The following is an 18,959-nucleotide window of genomic DNA, read 5'->3' on the forward strand; positions in this document are numbered from 1 at the left end:
TCATCCCCCCATCCTCTCACCTCCCTCTTCCCCCCATCCTCTACTCCCTCTTCCCCCCATCCTCTCCTCCCTCTTCCCCCCATCCTCTCTCCCCCCTCTTCCCCCCATCCTCTCTCCCCCCTCTTCCCCCCATCCTCTCTCCCCCCTCTTCCCCCCATCCTCTCTCCCCCCTCTTCCCCCCATCCTCTCTCCCCCCTATCCTCTCTCCTCCCTATCCTCTCTCCTCCCTCTTCCCCCATCCTCTCTCCCCCCTATCCTCTCTCCTCCCTAGCCTCTCTCCTCCTTCTCCCCTCCTCCCTCTTGCCTCCCTCTCTCCTCCCTCTCCCCATCCTCCCACTCTCCTCCCTCTCCCCATCTTCTTTCCCCCTCCCTCTCCCCCCTCCTGTCTCTCTCTCTGTCTCTCTCCAACCCACACACTTACCAACACAGATACAGACATACTTGCCAACAGACACCAACACAGAGACACCCAGACACACACATCAACACAGAGACAGAGACACACACATAAACTTAGGGCCGCCAACAGGGGAGGGGGGTCTGCCGGGGTTGGCGTCCCGGGCACAGTGAGTCAGGGGGCTCGGCCTCCCGGGCCCCCTTCGCGGCCGTGCCCGTTATATTTAAAAAAAAAAAAAAATGACGCAGATTCCCCGTGCGCATGCGCAGAGCCGAGGTCCCGGCGCGCATGCGCAGGGCAAGCTGGGTGTCTGGTCTGCTGCCTGTGGGCCCGCTTTCCCCCCCGCTCCCAACGTGGGAAGGAAGGGAAGCGCCGTTGCGAGCCCGCGCGCGCAAATTGAGCTTCCCCCACACGCCCGCCAACCAGCTTCCCCCACGCGCCCACCAACCCACCTTCCCCCGTGCCCGCCTCCAGCTGCGGAAATAGCCCGCCAGTCTGCCCCCCCCCAGCCTCCCGCGCCCCCCCCCAGCCTCCCGCGCCCCCCTGCCCCCCCCAGCCTCCCGCGCCCCCCTGCCCCCCCCAGCCTCCCGCGCCCCCCTGCCTACCTTCCGCCCCGGGCAGCAGCCGCGAGGAAATCGGGGGCAGGGGGGGGACCGTCTGGCGGTCAAGGAAGCAGCACCCACCCGGTCAAGGTCAGTCACCCACACAGGCAGTCAGTCGCCCACCCAGGCAGTCACTCACCCACCCAGTCACTCACTCCTGGGAGAGGGGTCGCTGCTTTTATTTCGTGCAATAGCACCACTGCTGTTTAGGGGCGCTGAGTAATAAGTACAAATAAGTAGTACACTGCCAACTCCTGACATTGTCACTGAATGCACGGGCCCAGCAGTGAAGTGGTTAACACGTCAGCTGACTCCACGCCTCCCCCGCCTCCCCCGCCTCCCCCGCCTCCCCATGCAGGGCGGAACCTTTTTGTCTCGCGGTGCACCCGGAACCTTTGGTCTCGCAGCACGTTTCTGAAGGGTTTTTTTTTGTTTTTTTATTTACCGACGCTCTAACTTCCGGTCCGTGTCTCTTCCTGTTTCACGCGGCAAAACATGGAGACCATTCTAGAGCAGCAGCGGCGGTACCATGAGGAGAAGGAGCGGCTCATGGACGTTATGACCAAGGAGATGTTGGCCAAGAAGACCACGGTGAGGCGAAACTAATAGAGGGAGGGGAATTTCCAGGCCTTTAGTATAGAGGAGTGCGACACTCACACAGGACAGGCTATATATATATATATACACACACACACACACACACACACACACACACACACACACACACACACACACACACACACACACACACACCACCCCCCCCCCCCCCCCCCCGACCTGTAATATACATAGAGAGGGGAGTCTTCTAATATATATAGAGAGAGAGAGAGTGTTCTTGTAATATATTCCTTGACCTATAATATATATATATAGAGAGGGGGGGGGGGGGTCTTCTAAAATATATATATATATATATATGTATATATATATATATTCCCTGACCTCTACTATATAGAGTAGGCGGGTCTTCTGATGTAGGCCAAGACCTCTTAATAAAGAGTCCTGGAAATCTGTTACAAGACCAGCTCATTAATACACCCTATTTGTTAATATGATATTAATAGGTGGGGTGGTCTTCTAATAGATATCCAGGCCTCTGGTAGAGGAGGGTGGCCATTCATAGTGGGGGAGTTAGTTAAGTAGGTGACGGTTGTTCTCAGGCCGCTAGTACAAGGACGATAGAAAGTGGGATCTGGTTTAATTGTTTGTATACGGTAGTGCTGCACGTAGAATTGTTTTCATGCATCTGCCTGTGGCCTGTAGATCTCATTGTTAGTGTCTGGACTTGCCCCGGGGTAACAAGGAGCCGACACTGGAATTCAAACCTCTTTTTTTTTTTTTACTTTTGTGCTGCTGGCAACTAACTGGTTAATGTATGGTACACCTGCCTTAATGATAAGTAATGGCAAATCTTGTGTGTTAATCTCCAAGGAAAATGGCACTAAATGTACGTCTGGTTATTGTAGCCCACATCTATTTTACTTTATTGTGTACTTAGTTTAAAAATAGAAATAAATACCTCCTTATTTTGGGTCTAAATAATTCATGATCATGAATACACCTTTTGAAAGCTATGTACCTTTGCAAATAACCATGCACGGGGATGCATTATGACAATGCTGTTATCTATATATTATCTACATGTATATGTAACTTATTTTTCTACATGTATGTGTAACTTATTTTTTGTTCGCTGTAGTTACGGGACCAGATAAACTCTGATCACAGAGCCAGAGCAATGCAAGATGTAAGTTTTGTTTTAATACTATTTTAGTTTAAAGGAACATCCTTGATGAACAACACTGGATTTGCAAACCTATCATTAAAAAAAAAAAGTTTTAATATCGGATTTTTTTTCCCCCAGCGATTCATGGAAGTAAGCGCAAATACAAGGGATTTATATGAAGATAAAGACGGGTAAGAGTGAGGCACAATGACTTTATTTGTTTAAATATATTTTACAAGGAGAAGACGCATTGTGATATCTCCTTTTCAGATCCTAGATTCTGAGACCTAATATTATATGTGTAGTCTTTATGAGCATAATAAATTTGACTATATTGATCTCTCTCCGGCTTTCTAATGAAAACCATTACACTAATAAGCCATTTTGGTGACTCGCTATCCTGACTTCCTAACCTCTTCAACACTCATCTGCTACCAAAGAAGGCATTAAATAAAGTATCCTCCTTTATTGCTTGCTGTCCTGGGCTGCGGATCGGTCTGGGATTACAACCCGTATAGGTAACTTTTTAGAACATAATGTAGTAGCTAATATTAGTAAAATGTCATAATAGGATATGATGTGCACACTCAATTATTTTGTAAAGTTAACAGAAAGAGGTTACTGGGTGCTCCCAGGAATGCAAACAGCCATACATCATAATTTTGTATGGGACTTATGTCCCGTCATCAGTGACCGCGCAATAACGTGTTTGTCTGGCTGCACGTTTGTATTCCAGTTTAAGAAAAGAAGAGCTGAATGCGATCTCTGGGCCCAATGAGTTTGGTGAATTCTACAACAGGCTGAAATTGATCAAAGAATTTCACAGAAAGCATCCCAATGAGGTGAGTTACGGATCAATATTTGTGCAAGTTGTTTCATACATTCAATGGGCAACATTCTGGCATTCGTGCAATGAAACTCTGCAATAAATCGGGGTCAGAAGAACCATGAGGCCTGTTTTTGGCAAATTGCTTCCATATGAACTTTCCCTGCTTTGCTTTGGGAAGCAACTTATTGCAGACCCTTCAATAAAGACTGAGCAATTGTTTCCAAATAATAGTGAAAATCAAGCTTTTTGTAAAGTTTTCACATTTAAGGGTCTTCTTGTTCATAAACTGAAATCAAAGTTTAACAAACAAAAATGTTAAATGCTGTGAATTGACACCAGCAGAAATTGGGTCTAAATAGTGTAGAATCTATAAAGAATCATCGCATAAAATTGTTTCTTTTATTCCTGACAGCACACATACGTAAATCAGATAATATAACTAGAATATACATACATTCATGCATATACATTAGTTTAATCTGGATATCTTGGCATTAATAGGACATTGTATCAATTTACCTTTTGGCCAAATGTATTATCGTTTATTTGTAAAGCGACGACATATTCCGCAGCGCAGTTCAAAGAAGGAACTGAGATTTCATCATTACATAAACAAGAGTTCTATACAATTCAGGACAGACCTGCACAAACTGATGCAAAGATATGAGGGCCCCGCTCGTGAAAGATTACTCTATAGAACACTTGATAAGTACTCTAACGCAGAATGTTAAGTATTTTTAAAATAAATGAAACGACTACTGTGGGTGTTAGCAGCAATAGCCTATTGCCTAGCATCACAACATAAAAAAATATGGGGTGTAAAGTCTTGCTGTTGCTGAAATACTTATTTGGTGTTGGATTAAGTGGGAAGTTCTGTCCTGTGGGAAACTCTGGGCTGTACAGATCCATTGTAACGTATCTATTTTGTATTTAATGTCACGTTAAAGATTTGCGTCCCCATGTCTATGGAATTTGACGAGCTCCTGAAGGCCAGAGAGAACCCAAGTGAAGAAGAACAAAGTAAGTCTGTTTCAGAGTACGAGCGAATGAAAATTCCCTCCCCGTCGCACAACTTGCCCATGCCCATTGATTACAGTAGAGGGCGCTGAAGCTTTACATGATGTATAACAGTCTGGTAACATTGTCCAAACTGGTTACGAAAAACAAAGTAGAAAAAGATCAGAATTCTACAGAAGGGGTTCCTGGCCATCGACATTGAATTGCTCTGCATTTACATCCCTGTTTATTCTTGGATCCTCTCTGAATGTCCCCTTCCTCTTGTGTGTGGCACAGATTTGGTAGAATTCACTGATGAAGAGGGCTACGGTCGCTATTTGGACCTCCATGATTGCTACTTAAAGTACATCAACCTCAAGTCATCGGAGGTAAGAGACCACATTGAGAAGGCGCTATTAATATGTACTTTAAAACCGGCACACATCCCTGCACTGTAACGTTTACTAAGTCCAACAGTGGTCCTTTAAACACTGGGAAATGTCACTTTCAAAAGGTTACAAGGAAGCGGGCACAGGTTCAAACCAGTTGCATCCACTTCAAAGGCAGCAACAAAACCACTGCTATGCTCCTTGTGTTGGTTAAATGCCTGTCATGTAGTGCCCAGGGACAAATAGACAAATGTGACTATTTGTTATTTGTTTTTAATAGCCATAACTATTTTTCGGACTAATGTAACATGTTTGTGGTATTCAATTTGATATCATCTTACATTATGCACTCACTATGATGATGTTGTATTATTAATTAGAGATGGTCAAAATGGGGTGTGTGATCAGCACCCACCTGAAGCTTGTCAAAAACAAAACCCTTAATATTTTTCTACAACATAAAGCCCCAAATCATTTTGAAACAGAACACCAGGTCAAGTGTCCATCTCTAGGTGTCCCAAGATGTCTATTTTAAAATGTATTTATTTTTTTTAGTTATTTTGGTTTCTCACTTTGTTTTTAATACTATTTTAAGAACGTATATGCTTTTGATACTATTTTAGCATTTTCATGCGTTCATTTTTTTTCCCTATAATTTGTTAAAAATCCAAACCACGAAGAAAAAACTTTCAATCGTCTTGTGGTTCCATTTCTTCTTGATGATAGATATACAGCTGTATAACAATGCAATATTATTAATTCTAAGATACGCCTAACTAAGTGAAACAAATGTTGCTCACCTTCCTGCTTTCTGGTGTGTTTGCGTTTCAGAAATTGGACTACATCACGTATCTATCGTCTTTTGACCAACTTTTCGACATTCCCAAAGAGAGGAAAAATGCCGAATACAAACGGTTGGTACTTTTAAAAAATAACGTATAAAAAAAAGGGGGACTTTAACAGGCCTTTAAAATTGTATTGAATGATTACACAACAGAAGAGTGAATATTATTTTGGTGTGTAATATGAGATTGGGTACGCTTTCTGGAATAAAAATAAATACATCTCAATTGTGTTATGAGGCCCAGGGCCAACAATATACACAGCTGCTTACAGCAAAGGTGAGGCTAAATGTATCAAATGTTAACCCCCTAGACCGTTTAGGCAATATCAAATGCAGTTTAATGTTGTAGTAGCTGTAGATTCATTACATGTTATAATGAGTATTTGAAGAAAAGACATGTAAGGTTTCAAAAGTTCTCAACTCTATTGAATGTTACGTAGGGGCTCATTACAACTATATAGATATATAACCTATTCTGGTTGGTTACAATTGGTTATCACTAATGTGTGTCTTCTGTGCTTACAGAAACGTCAACATTGTTGATTAAAAGGTATCACAACCTCCAACAAATACATTTTAAACTAAAGGAATTGTTATGAACTCTGCTCCAAAGAGCATACACTTTAACGTGTAATGGAAAGCATGTAGAAACAACATTTAATAGAAACGTGTATGCTATCTTCACGTGTGAGAACTGGGCGATGTAGTGTTTCCGTGTCCTTTAGAAAGGTGGATGTTCAGAGGTAGGTCCAAGGCCCTTCAATTGGCGGCCTTTGGACTCTGCTCCTGCGAATTTCATACGTGTTGGCTAGGCCGTTAAGTACCGTTTTTCAAAACTCTTAAAGCAGCGTCCAAGCTGCCGCTAAAAAAAAAAGGGAAGAGAAAAAAATTGACAAAGATACGGCTCGGGGGTTCACTAATAGTCCTAGAAGAGGACCAAAGATGCAAAGTTCTGTGGGGAAGATCAGGTGACCACACAGTCACTAGATACAATTGGTGCAGGGCTCAAAAAGGGGTGTGCCAGAGCCTGTTTCTGAAGGGCATGTGACTTTGTAAATGGTTGCTATAGAAACCAAAAATGTTTGTTATATTTGCATTCAAAATGTAATTCAGAGTTTTTCATATATTATTTTTTCATAATACAGAACTGATTTTATTTTTAAAAAAAACATGTAGGATATTGCATGGTCTGCAGCTTTGTTAGGTGATTCGGACTCTGATAACAACACTGAGTTTGAATCAGCAGAACCAGGTTCATTCTCTGGTCTCGGCTCCTTGTGGCATTGGGCAAGTCACTATAGCTTCTTGTGCCTCTGGTGACAAAATCATAGATTGTAAGCTCTAGGGGTAGGGATTGTCTGTACACAAATCCTATCTACAATGCTGCATTCTGCTCACTATATTGTAATTGTGAAGCGGTTTAAGTCCCATTGGGAGAAAAGCGTTATATGAAATAGTTTGTTGTTAAATATACATGGTACAGATGTTCTAAACGTTTGCAAAATGTTGAACGCTAGTCATTTTAAGTGCCTCTAAAATGACATTACAAAAGCTTGTGGCCCTTCTACTTCTAAATGTGTTCTGATTTGGCCCCTTTGAGCCTGGCCGTAGATCCTGCAAGACCAAAATGGAGTGTTTGAGGTTGACTTTAAACTTGACAAGTTTTTGGTAAACCTTGTTACAGCCAGGGGGCTGAGCAGCACATTGCAAGGCACTGCAGGTACCTCTTTCTGTGAAGAGGAAACGACCCATATACGCAGACAGTGGATTTCAACCTGTGTTCTGTAGAGGAAGGTAGAGATTTGAAAATAATTGGTAATGACTTGTTTAAATTAGTCAAGGCTTTTATAATGTGTTTATTCTAATGCAGTAAATAATACACAGCACAAAGATCTTTCTTTATTAAAAATAAAATAAAATTTTACAAGCCTGGGTAAACTGTGCTAAGTGTTTGGGCTTCACTACTCTTCCGGTTGGTACTGTTGTTGGTTCTAATTCTATGATTTAGTAAATGGTTCTGTATTGTGGTTCCCCCAGGTATTTGGAAGTGCTTCTAGATTACCTCCAGGATTACATGGACAGGGTGAAGCCGCTGCTGGATCAGAATGAGCTCTTTGGAAAGATCCAGGGTGAATTTGAGAAGAAGTGGGAGAGTGGCATATTCCCAGGTTGGCCGGTAAGTGGATGTTAGGGAATTCAGTGCGGTATTAATCCATAACCACTGTGATTTCAAGCAATCTCTCCCCCAGAAGCATAATTCATATAAGGCTAGTGTTTTGCCCCCTCGGCATGTCCTGCTCCCTTTTTTTTTTGTGTGTGTGTTAAATAATCCTGATTTCCTATGTTCTGAGGCTATCATGATAAATTTGACTGCTCTGGGTGAGATTCATTTTAACCTCCTGGACACTTAATCCTAAACAGAGCATGAGATTAAAAGAAATGTAAAATCGTTTTGGATTTTTTTTTTATATAAATGATCAGCCCGGCTTGCTACTTTTACTTGCATAGAACGGCTTACTGGGCTATATCAGTCTGTATGTCTAAAGATTGAACAGAAGCCGCCAACGTGGTCAATAATTCAATTTGTCAGTACTTTCAATTGCACACAACTAGCTATTTTTGCTTTTTATTTTAATTTTTTTCACAAAAAAATAAAAATCCAGTTTACTGATATCTCCTTTTTGTCTTGGGAATCAAAAAAACCCCATTTTATTTGCTTATTGATCGTCATGTCTTTGTGGTCGGTTAATTTGGGGGTTTTACTGCACAACGGAAAAACATTGAAATTAAATAATCTAGCGGCTAGATTTCACACATGGGCAAATTGTAGAGAAGTGTGTGTGCAGATCTATATGAACATCAGATGCTGAGATGACATTGTGGTTAGTTACTAGTTCTGTTAGTAATGTGCATCATTTGGTGCTTACAGAAAGAGACCAGCAGTGCCCTCACCCACGCCGGAGCTCATCTTGACCTGTCTGCCTTCTCGTCTTGGGAGGTAAGGACTTTGTAATCATTTTTATCCCAATCCCTTGTAAAGTCGGAGGTGAAGTGACAAAATATATGGGTTAGGCGTGAAGTAACTTTGTACAGTATTAGTATTATTATTATTATCAGTGGTCAACAAATCACTAAAAAATCTACTCGCCACACAAAAAAATCTACTCGCCACCTAGTACCAAACGTGTGCTGCTTGGGCCAATAGGAGCCCGCCACGATGTTAAATCCACTCGCCCGGGGCGAGCAAATGTATTGGTTTGTCGAACACTTATTATTATTATTATTATTATTATTATTATTAATGTGGAACAGCTACTTTGCTCAGCATGTTTAATTCATTGACATAAAGATTAACTTTCTTGTAATCCTTGTGCTAAATCGGTCTTGGAAATAAAAATAAATGGCCCCACCCCGCCGTTCTTCACCTCCTGTGAATCCTTGCATGCTCAGGAGAATACCAAAATGTTGCTTGCTGGCACTGTCGTGCTAATGACCACGTCATCTTTTTTTGGGATTGCAAAAAGCGGCAGAACTGGAGCAATTCCCCAGGTTTAGAAAAAGTTACAAATAAATGGATCAATAACCTAGCGGTGCGGATTAGTGCTGTCCACTGAAACATGGAGCTACTTCCATCTGCCACGCAAACTGGCCACATTTTGTTTCCTCTGTCCCTCACAGGAGTTGGCTTCCCTTGGATTGGACAGATTGAAGTCTGCTTTGCTTGCGTTGGGTCTAAAATGTGGAGGGTAAGTGATTTTGTTTCTTTTTCCTGGATATGCCATTTCTGTAGGTGCCTTAAATAAAGGGCACAATTGGAAACTAGAACACCAATGGGGTTTATAAATGGCACCCAGACATGTTGTGTTCTGTCACCACTTGTATCCAGTCTTCTTCTCTAGTTCAGTGATTCACACAAAGGGATTTGCCAATAAAAGATGTAATGGTAGATCCCAGGCAGTATAGTGGGTTCTTGAGCCATATGGGGACTGCGCACTTAATAAGGCCCCAAACAGCACCTTACGATGGTTGGGGCTTTAAGCATGAGTTTCCCTCCTCCCCCCTCACCCCCCCCCCCCCACTAGCTAAGGACACAGTACTGCCTGGGGTTAGTCACACAGTTATGTTAGTGGTGGTATGGTAGTGGTGTATGTATATGTTTCAGTCTGCAATTATGTCTGAAAAACCAGAGAGAAGTAAAGCTGTAATCCTTTTCTTTAGGCTGTAGTTTCTGAAATGAAGTAGACTTTGCAGAGCCGATATACAGTTGCAAGTGTATGTTTTCCTAAATCATGGAAATCTGTTTCTTTTCCAGGACTCTGGAAGAAAGGTCACAGAGGCTTTTCAGCACAAAAGGCAAATCGCTGGACACCTTCGAATCTTCTCTCTTTGCAAAGAATCCCAAGGCAAAGGGAACCAAAAGGTATGAGACCAGCGCAAACAGTCCGTTCACAATCCCTTGGTATTTTGTTTCGTTGGGTGCTGCCCTCATTTGGACTTTATGTACGTGTAACCTTACCCCTCAACTCCTTAAAAATGTTTGTAAAAAATGGATGAGTCTCATAAAAACCTCCTATACAAAACTAATTTCAAACCGAAATCCTTAATGTATAACTGTAGTAAAGATTATTGTGTAACTGCCTGCAGTGGTAGTACAACAGACGACAGAGAAGCCCAATGCTACATCCAACATGACAGGAATACACAGTAAAATACTTATATATTCTCTTGAAAAGGGGTCATTTAGTTTAACCCTTTGGCCAAAGCGTTGTAAGCTTGCGAGCCACGACAAGGCAGACACCTGTTCGCAAGTCCTAACACTACCAGATAAAATACTAATATACCTCTATTAGGATTAAAATTCTCATTTACCTCTATTAGGAGGGAGAAAGACCACATTGGATCTGTATCCAGTAGAATGAAAGGACCTGCAAACTAGGGAAGTGGGGAGGGGCGGGCTTAACCTGGGAAGGAGGAGCCACTAACCTCCAACAGCTGAGAATAGGTTAACAAAACACACAACCCTAGCAAGCTCTTTTTGGGAACCCCTGGGCCCCCACAAAGTGTGTGTGTGTGTGTGTGTGTGTGTGTGTGTGTCAAAAAGGAGTGCTATTGAGCGTGGCATATGTAAATACCAGTGGTAATACCCCAGCCTATGTAGTGGGTGAATCTAGTTTTAATCCCAGTGTCTGCTCTCCTTGTGACCTTGGGGAAGTCGGTGTATCACTAGACCCATAGGTAAACCTTTTCCTGCACGTTTGTGCAGGTGCTTAAGCTGTGAACTTGGTCAGTATGATTTGTGTTTTTTAACTCGGCTACTTTTAGTAAGACTGGCTGGAGTGCTGTTATCTAGCATGGGTTGCTCAAGATGTTTGAATGCTACATTTTAAATATATCAAGATCACAACGTGCTCATGCTACCTATTGTTCTACAGGGACGCAGAGAAGAATAAGGACATTGCATTTCTTGAAGCTCAGGTGTATGAATATGTTGAAATCCTAGGGGTAAGTGGTTTTTTTTGTTTCCCCTCCCTTTTGTGTTTCAGGCCACTAGTACCATAAGGCTTGTCATGTTCTCCGTTCTGTATTGTCACTAATCTGCATAGAGCGCCGCGTTTTGGCCCTGGAGGAGCGAGTGTCACAGAGCTTTGTTAAGCTTCTTAACGTTGACGTCCTGCTAATGGTTTTTGTAAAGTTTATTTTACATAATTAAAAATTGGGGGAGAGGGGTGCTTCAGAGCTGATTTCCGCTACTTTTATGAGATACTTACTAATGAAGGTATTGGGTTTAATACTCCCTCTCGGGGAAACAATATGGCGGCAAATCTCACGAGATCCACTTGCCAAATGGAAACCGCTAATTGATTGGTTGGTCCATAAGAGCACTAGTACATTTTACCGGTAAGTATCTCAGAAACCATGGGGTGGAGCATGATTGCGCTCCAGACGGTCCACTGGTTCCAATTATGTTAAAACGTCATATTTGGTTGTTTGCTCCTTTAAGGTATTCCCCCCCCTCCTGTAAAGAGCATAGTGCGCACTAGAACGAAGGTTTCAGGTGATGACCTGCAAATGGGGTTATACCATGTCTCTTTCCATATTCACTAACCTCCAATAAGATTCATGTGGTGAAATAACGTTATGTTGTAGAAGTCACGGGTCAACCTGCTGTTAATCCTATCTAAACCCCGCAATAGGGCTTTTGCGGTATCAGGATGGGTATTATGCTAATGTGATGTAGCACGGACTTGGTTTTTCCATATAATGAAGTTAGGAACGTAGCGTCCAATCCTGTTTTGGGTAGTGTCACGTTCTGTACCCTGATTTTAGTGAATTCCCCTCCCAAGCTGCTTGTGGCTGTAGTGATGCAGCTATGTGCAGCCGTGTTAGTACCTTCAGGACTATCTAGGAGTAAATCATGTCCAATGAGCACATTCTGCTTTTACCTCTTCATTGTGGGACAGTGCAGTACAAAGCTCTGTAGGTGTGAAGTTTTTGATGTACTAAATGAACATCAGTAAAGTGATGGCACTTGTCACAAATCCTCTAGTGTGTGTGCTCATGTTTTTGTCTTTCTTTTCCAATGGCACCTGTAGGAACAGAGGCACCTGACTCATGAGAACGTGCAGCGGAAGCAGGCCCGAACAGGAGAGGAGAGGGAGGAAGAGGACGATGAACAGATCAGCGAGAGCGAAAGTGACGACGAGGAGAACGAAATTATTTACAACCCAAAAAACCTTCCCCTTGGCTGGGACGGCAAGGTAACAAAGATCCCCCTCATTCACATATAAAAGAGAGTACGTCTGTATGATAGAATATATACGTGTATGAAATAAATATTTATAGAGTATTTCGCTTTTTTTAATGGTAGTTATGGTAGTCGTGTGTGTATATAGATAAATAACATTTATGTGTCTTTCCATTCAAAATGTTACTTCCATTTTTTTCTTAAGAAACCAGTCTATTGCTATTTTTTTTCCCCTCAGTTTCCAGATCTGTATTGAAGGACAGGGTTTTAGTTGTAACCAATGGTTTGCAAACCCTTGTGAATTTGTTTAGTTTATGCTATGATCCGCTTCTCAGAATTATCCCATTACCGCTCTGTATTTTTCAGCCAATCCCATACTGGTTGTACAAGCTCCACGGCCTGAACATCAACTATAACTGCGAGATATGTGGAAACTACACCTACCGAGGTCCCAAGGCTTTCCAACGGCACTTTGCGGTTAGTTACCAGACATTGCTTACCAACGATCTTTGGGTTATGGCTGTTGCAAGAAACATAACCTTGTGACCAGGCTCACGCAGCATAAACAGCCTGTTATCAGTCGTACAGTCCAGGACTATATCCATGGCGTAAACGGTATATGATTCCCAGCTGTTATTAGGGGTGACTACTTCACTGCGGGCTACAGTGTGTTCACAAGCAGTGATATTAGAGGGGTAGTCAAGAATAAGGGGAGAAGTGGCTTTGCCTGTGAAAACTCTTGTTGAACACACGGACGTCACACGAATGGAGTAGCCAGAGGAAATGGAAGCCCTCCCAAGTTTCTGCTCACCGTGTTTACAAACTATAGGTGTTTGATTTTACTAAACAATAGATTACCCAGATATAATACCTTAAACATATACCTTTGTCCTACTGCTGTGTCTTGCCATTTCCTTTTGTTATACGTTTATTCCCAGCTCTTCTGTGTCCCCCGTCCCCCATTTTTTTATTTTAATGTATGCTGCTCCATAATGGTTCCAATCCTACTCGGACTCACTGAAGGAGTTGTAAGGCAATTAATTTAGGAAATCATGCAGGCTGCTATTTTTTTTAGTCCCCACAAATCTATTCTTGCCTCAATCTACAATATTCAGAACCACAGAAGGGTCTCACGCCGATTCAACAGATATTTGGGGGTTAGGGGGGGCAGGCAGAGGGAAATTGCCAGCTTGTGTATGCCTGTTAAGTAGGTGGAACTGCAGCCCTAACTTGCATTGTCTACTGCTCCCTCAGGAGTGGCGTCACGCTCACGGCATGCGGTGTCTGGGGATCCCAAACACGGCGCACTTTGCAAACGTCACCCAGATTGAGGATGCGGTCTCTCGTAAGTGAAGCTTATCGTCTAACACATTCCTTTCCCTGTATCAGAACGCTTTGCTGCTGGCCAGGAAGTGATGGGAGCCAAAGCCATTTGGAATGTTTACTTTGCCTGGTTTCCCACTGGTTGCTTTTAGCTGATAGAAACTGCTCTTCAAAGCGGCAGCGGAGCATTGTATATGGGTTTTACAAGACAGTGCATACATACACCTCTGGCAGCGAAAGGGTGAAGTCCCAACCTTTGCAGCACTTGCTCAAGTATTTGTTTCTATAATGTTGGGTGCCAATTTTTCAAGCAGCAATCCTGCCTATTGGGGGTATTTTATTTTAGCTACAAAGCCCTGGTTCCTGAGATACCAGTTTAGTTGCTGGTATTCTTCCTGGACATTTAAAGGCTGCAGTGGTCGTCTACTAGGAAGCTCCAACGTTATCCACCCTTTGATGATGTGGTTTGTATCGGCCAATGGGTGCAATGAACCGTTATCTCAAAACCAGAACTACAAATACTACAGATCCGCTCCGGAGAACCTCTGTCGAAATTCTTAAAAAAAAAAAAATGTTATTTTACTTTTGCAATTGTTATCCTTTCAAATGTAAGCAAAAAAAATTCAAACCTGTAAACTACAATAAGTTGTACATGTCATGTAGCTATTGTTAAATAGAGCATTAATAATTGCAGATCTGCGGTGACCATTGTTTATAAAGCTGTCCCCACAAAAATACTAAATTTCTTGATATTTCGTGAAGGAAGTATGATCAGGATGAATTAAGAAAAAAGCAATATGTACTTGGGAAAAAATCTTTTGGTGCACATAGGAATGGACCCTGTTAGACTATCAAATAGTAGACCTGAGCATGCAGTTTGGTGGTAAGAAAACTGCCTTGGAAATAGTTGACCCTGGTTTGAGTCCCAGTGTCTATTCTCCGTGTGACCATGGGCAAGGTTTTGGGTCTGTCAGCACTCCCTGTGCCTTAAGCACAAGAATTAGATTGCAAGACTTGTTGTGTCTGTAAAACCCTACATACAGCACTGTTAAAAAAAAAAAAAAATTATATATATTTTTTAAACTGGATCTTCTGTTTTGTTTTTAGTGTGGTCAAAACTAAAGCTCCAGAAAGCTTCAGAAAGGTGGCAACCTGATACAGAGGTGAGTTATGTCAAAGACAACTATTGTATTTACACTGAAAATCACACTGGTATTTAGACTTGCTGTAAAAGATCATTGGAGATAAATAGTATAAATGGCTACAGGAACAGGTGAACAGACTTGTGAGGTCTGCAGAAACTTGTTTATAACTGGCAACTGTGAAAAACTCCTATGGATTCAACAAAAGCTATCCCAACCTGCGGGTAAATCTTCAGCTGCTTAAATAAAACGGTAGAGCAGCGAGTGATATTGCTACCTTGTTTTACCTGGATCGTTCCCGAGCCATTTACGGAAAACAGAGACCTGTGGGACTCTGCAAACTGTAAGGAGTCCCTCCTGTGCAAATTAGCATGCTGAGCGTCATGTACTTTTAATTATTTATTTTTGCCCCTCAGGCTTGTAGGCTCTCTTGCTCGGCTCTGACATGCAAACACAGCACCTGATATCGAAGCACAAGTGGTGAAATACTTGCCTTTCTGGAAACGGGTTAAAAACAAAAACTAGTTCAATTATGGCGCAGGCAGTACACGTACACCCTTCCGGGATCAATACAGCGATTTAGAACTGTGCACACAATGAAAAAAGAGTCAAGAAAATCTCAGCAGGGGCGTAACCATCGCCCACCTCAATATACCTAGTCCCCCTTTATAATAATCTAGTAGTATCCACGAGGCGCGGTGAGGCAGAGCACAGCTAGGCAAGGACTTCACAGGAGAACTCTTACGCGTTTCACGCCTATTTCAGCGCTTCGTCAGACATAAGAGTTCTCCTGTTCCTGTCTGCACCATGATGCCTCAATAAAGAAGTTTTTTACCACATCACTGGAATCCTGTGAAGTCCTTGCCTAGCTGTGCTCTGCCTCACCGCGCCTCGTGGATACTACTAGATTGACTCCATTGCGGATGCACGCCCACCAGAAGAAAACGGGACAAGTCTATGTGAGTTATTGAACTTTACCATTTATTGGGAGGTATTTTTTAAGGTGTCTACAGGCGTGTTTAGACATTGTCCTTATTGGTAGTCCAGTGTTTGGAGCTCATACATCCCCATCTACTGCACTCACCAGGACATTATATATATGTCTATGTCTCACGCTCACCTAAATACCACAATACTCACCTACATATGACTACACCTTTATGAACTTTTCTCTACAATCAAGAAACTGTGAATTATTATATGAATGTGACCAACTGTCATTGGAGCACTATTATTGAACTTTGTTCGTGTACCCTCCCTTTATAATAATAGCTAGCAGCTCTACTAGCCAAAGGTGGTTAATATGATGTTGAATTCAACCTATGTTAAATCAGCTGAGATGTTCATCCTATATTTATAGGTATATAGTCATTCTAACACTCGGGTTCCCAACCTTTTTTACCTTGTCACCCACTGCTAGGAAATATTTGTTCCGTTAATCCCTAATGAATAAATTCTATTGCTTACTCTTAAGACTATCGCTAACAAAACTGTGTGACCGATCCCAGGCAGTATAGTGTCCTGAGCTTATGGGGGGGGGGACACACACTTAAGACACCAAACTGCATTTCAGTGTGTGCATGCAGCAGTGGTGGAATAGCTGTCAATTACTGCAGGAGCTTCCAAAGTTACACCCCACAATTCTGAGGATGCAATGAATTGTGGGGACCGATCTTGAGAGCTTCTGCTGTAATTGACAGCTTTACCTTCCACGCTAAGGTGCAGTTAAGGCCTTACGAAGTGCGTAGAACCCACTATCCTACTTGTGATCCGCCATTGCATATTAAAAACAAATTAAACATTTGCCAATTATGTCTCCCAAGGGGTAAATGTTCATTCCTGACTCTGGTAAAGGCAATCAGATTTCTCGCTAGATCAACATCCCTCCTATGTTTAATTTGTTTATACCCATATAAACCTCTACTTTCTAAAAGCTGTCTAACCTTTTCTGAAGATATCTGCCATCATAGAGGCAATAGATATTTTAAACATTTTCTATGTGAAAATTGAATACTTTAAAAGGTTGCACTATAACGCAAAGAGAAGAACTTAACAGCTTTTGTATTGTATTGTATGTCTTTATTTATATAGTGCCATTAATGTACATAGCGCTTCACAGTAGTAATACATGTGGTAATCGACTAAATAACAGATAATATAAATAACAGATCATGGGAATAAGTGCTTTAGACAAACATAACATTAAGGAAGAGGAGTCCAGCCCCGAGGAGCTAACAATCTAATTGGTAGGTAGGGAGAACGTACAGAGACAGTAGAAGGGAGTTCTGGTAAGTGCGTCTGCAGGGGGCCAAGCTTTATGTATCATGTGTTCAGAATGTTCACAGTGCTATTCGTATGCTTCTTTAAGCAAGTGTGTCTTAAGGTGGGTCTTAAAGGTGGATAGAGAGGGTGCTAGTCAGGTACTGAGGGGAAGCTCTTTGGGGCAGGGTTTACGTTTCCTACTGTATGCCTGATTGTATTGTAGCTTTTTATTATAATGCCTTTTATTTTTTGAAGGACACAAAATGCTAGTGATATTTAGTAGGTTAAAATAGGTGAGATACCCCGTAAACTAGTTGCGCTGCCATCAGCCAGAGAGGGGATGAATAGGAATTACTGGATAAACTTAGAATTAAACATACCAAATAAAATAGAACTTTTTTTTTTTAATTTTTTTCCCACTGGATGCAAATAGGTGAATATTTCATCTTTTGTTGGGTGATTTAAAATTTCATATGGTGTTTTTAAAGTAAAACCTTTTTTGCCACCGTGAGAGACTGCCCTGCGTATATGGGTAAAAATATATAAATAAACATACATATTTATGTGTGTAGATCGGAGCAGTGTGTACCACTGTGTTGTAGAACATTGAGCACTGCAGCAACCTCTGACCCCAACGTTCTTTTACATCTCTCCCTGCGCTCATATACAGGAGGAATATGAAGATTCCACCGGGAACGTTGTAACGAAGAAAACCTATGAAGATTTGAAACGTCAAGGACTTCTTTAGGTGCAAAAACACCAATTGTATTTCTATGGCTTCATTTTTTCAGGCTCATCTGCAGAAGATATTCCATCTTTGTCCTATTTGCTGATTTTGTTTTTTTCCTTTTTTTTTTCAGTAGCTTCTTATTGAACGTGGCTTCTGTTTTCTCTATGTATGATTTTTTTTATTTTATTATTAAAAAATGAGCAAATATTTTAATGAATTCATTGAACGTTTTATGTGATTTTTAACCTGAAGCGGCAGTCCCATAATGCAGTCAAGCTTTTTGGGGTGAAGGGCATTGCAGCACACCAAATGAAATGTGTATAAATCTCTATAAAGATTTTTCAAATATTAAGAAATGATTCAATTTCATATATAAACTCTAATATATACGTTTTTGTGAATTGTAATGAAATTAATAACATCAGTAAAAACACTCTAAAAGGGGAAAAAGGTGGGGCGGGGGGGGAATCTAATCTGATTTCCCTGTGGCATTGAGATGCTTCATTTTAAATAGCCAATAGCGGTCTTCTGCTCCTCAATAAAAGATGGCCCCATATCGGAATTCTAAAAGAGACACATATCTTATAATAAAAACCAATGAATGGTCAGAATAGGACTAGACTGCCTGTATTGAGATTTAGAGCGGGGGATGCATGATTTTTCAAGGGGGGCGCAGCAGTTGCAGAGGCCCTGCACACTCCCCCCAAGGCATTTAGATGAAATGCCGGGGATCGGGCCTCTGCAACGTCCCTTACCTTGTCTTCGGCACGTGTCGCCATGGCAATGCGCCATCATTTGCCGTTGAAGACAAGGTAAGAGAGGGGGAGAGCAGGCAGGGGGGCACAGTTGAGAAAGTTTGCGCACCCCTGATTTAAAGAACTCAAATCCGTGATTGAACACTAGAACCTGCAAAGTGATCCTCCGTGCATCCCAGGTAAGTTCTGCCGTCTGTCTGGCTTCTCACCGATTTTTGC

General features: G+C 42.0%; 1 protein-coding gene across 2 annotated transcripts; it reads left to right on the forward strand.

Annotated features, from left to right (window-relative positions):
- Positions 1-711: 711 nt before the first annotated feature.
- Positions 712-18,206, forward strand: SF3A3 (splicing factor 3a subunit 3). Of its 2 annotated transcripts, none has more exons than XM_075604756.1 (17): positions 712-1,590; positions 2,699-2,746; positions 2,864-2,916; positions 3,462-3,567; positions 4,502-4,574; positions 4,848-4,939; positions 5,771-5,853; positions 7,821-7,959; positions 8,713-8,781; positions 9,462-9,529; positions 10,096-10,203; positions 11,216-11,285; positions 12,377-12,541; positions 12,895-13,005; positions 13,783-13,873; positions 14,959-15,014; positions 15,759-15,917. In XM_075604756.1, the coding sequence occupies exons 1-17, from the start codon at positions 1,495-1,497 to the stop codon at positions 15,813-15,815; spliced, it is 1,485 nt and encodes a 494-aa protein (XP_075460871.1). In that variant the 5' UTR covers positions 712-1,494; the 3' UTR covers positions 15,816-15,917. The 2 variants fall into 2 exon arrangements, with proteins under 2 accessions (XP_075460871.1, XP_075460870.1); XM_075604755.1 differs by lacking the exon at positions 15,759-15,917 and adding an exon at positions 17,926-18,206 and having other exon boundaries at positions 713-1,590.
- Positions 18,207-18,959: the final 753 nt, after the last annotated feature.

Source organism: Ascaphus truei, chromosome 6 (assembly GCF_040206685.1).
Source record: "Ascaphus truei isolate aAscTru1 chromosome 6, aAscTru1.hap1, whole genome shotgun sequence".
Lineage (NCBI taxonomy): Eukaryota > Metazoa > Chordata > Amphibia > Anura > Ascaphidae > Ascaphus > Ascaphus truei.

Excerpts from the sequence above, each read along its gene's own strand:
- SF3A3 (XM_075604755.1), top strand. The coding sequence starts at position 1,495 with ATGGAGACCATTCTAGAGCAGCAGCGGCGGTACCATGAGGAGAAGGAG. Across the intron at positions 8,782-9,461 it reads CTGCCTTCTCGTCTTGGGAG|GAGTTGGCTTCCCTTGGATT; the intron begins GTAAGGACTTTG and ends TGTCCCTCACAG. Across the intron at positions 12,542-12,894 it reads CCCTTGGCTGGGACGGCAAG|CCAATCCCATACTGGTTGTA; the intron begins GTAACAAAGATC and ends TGTATTTTTCAG.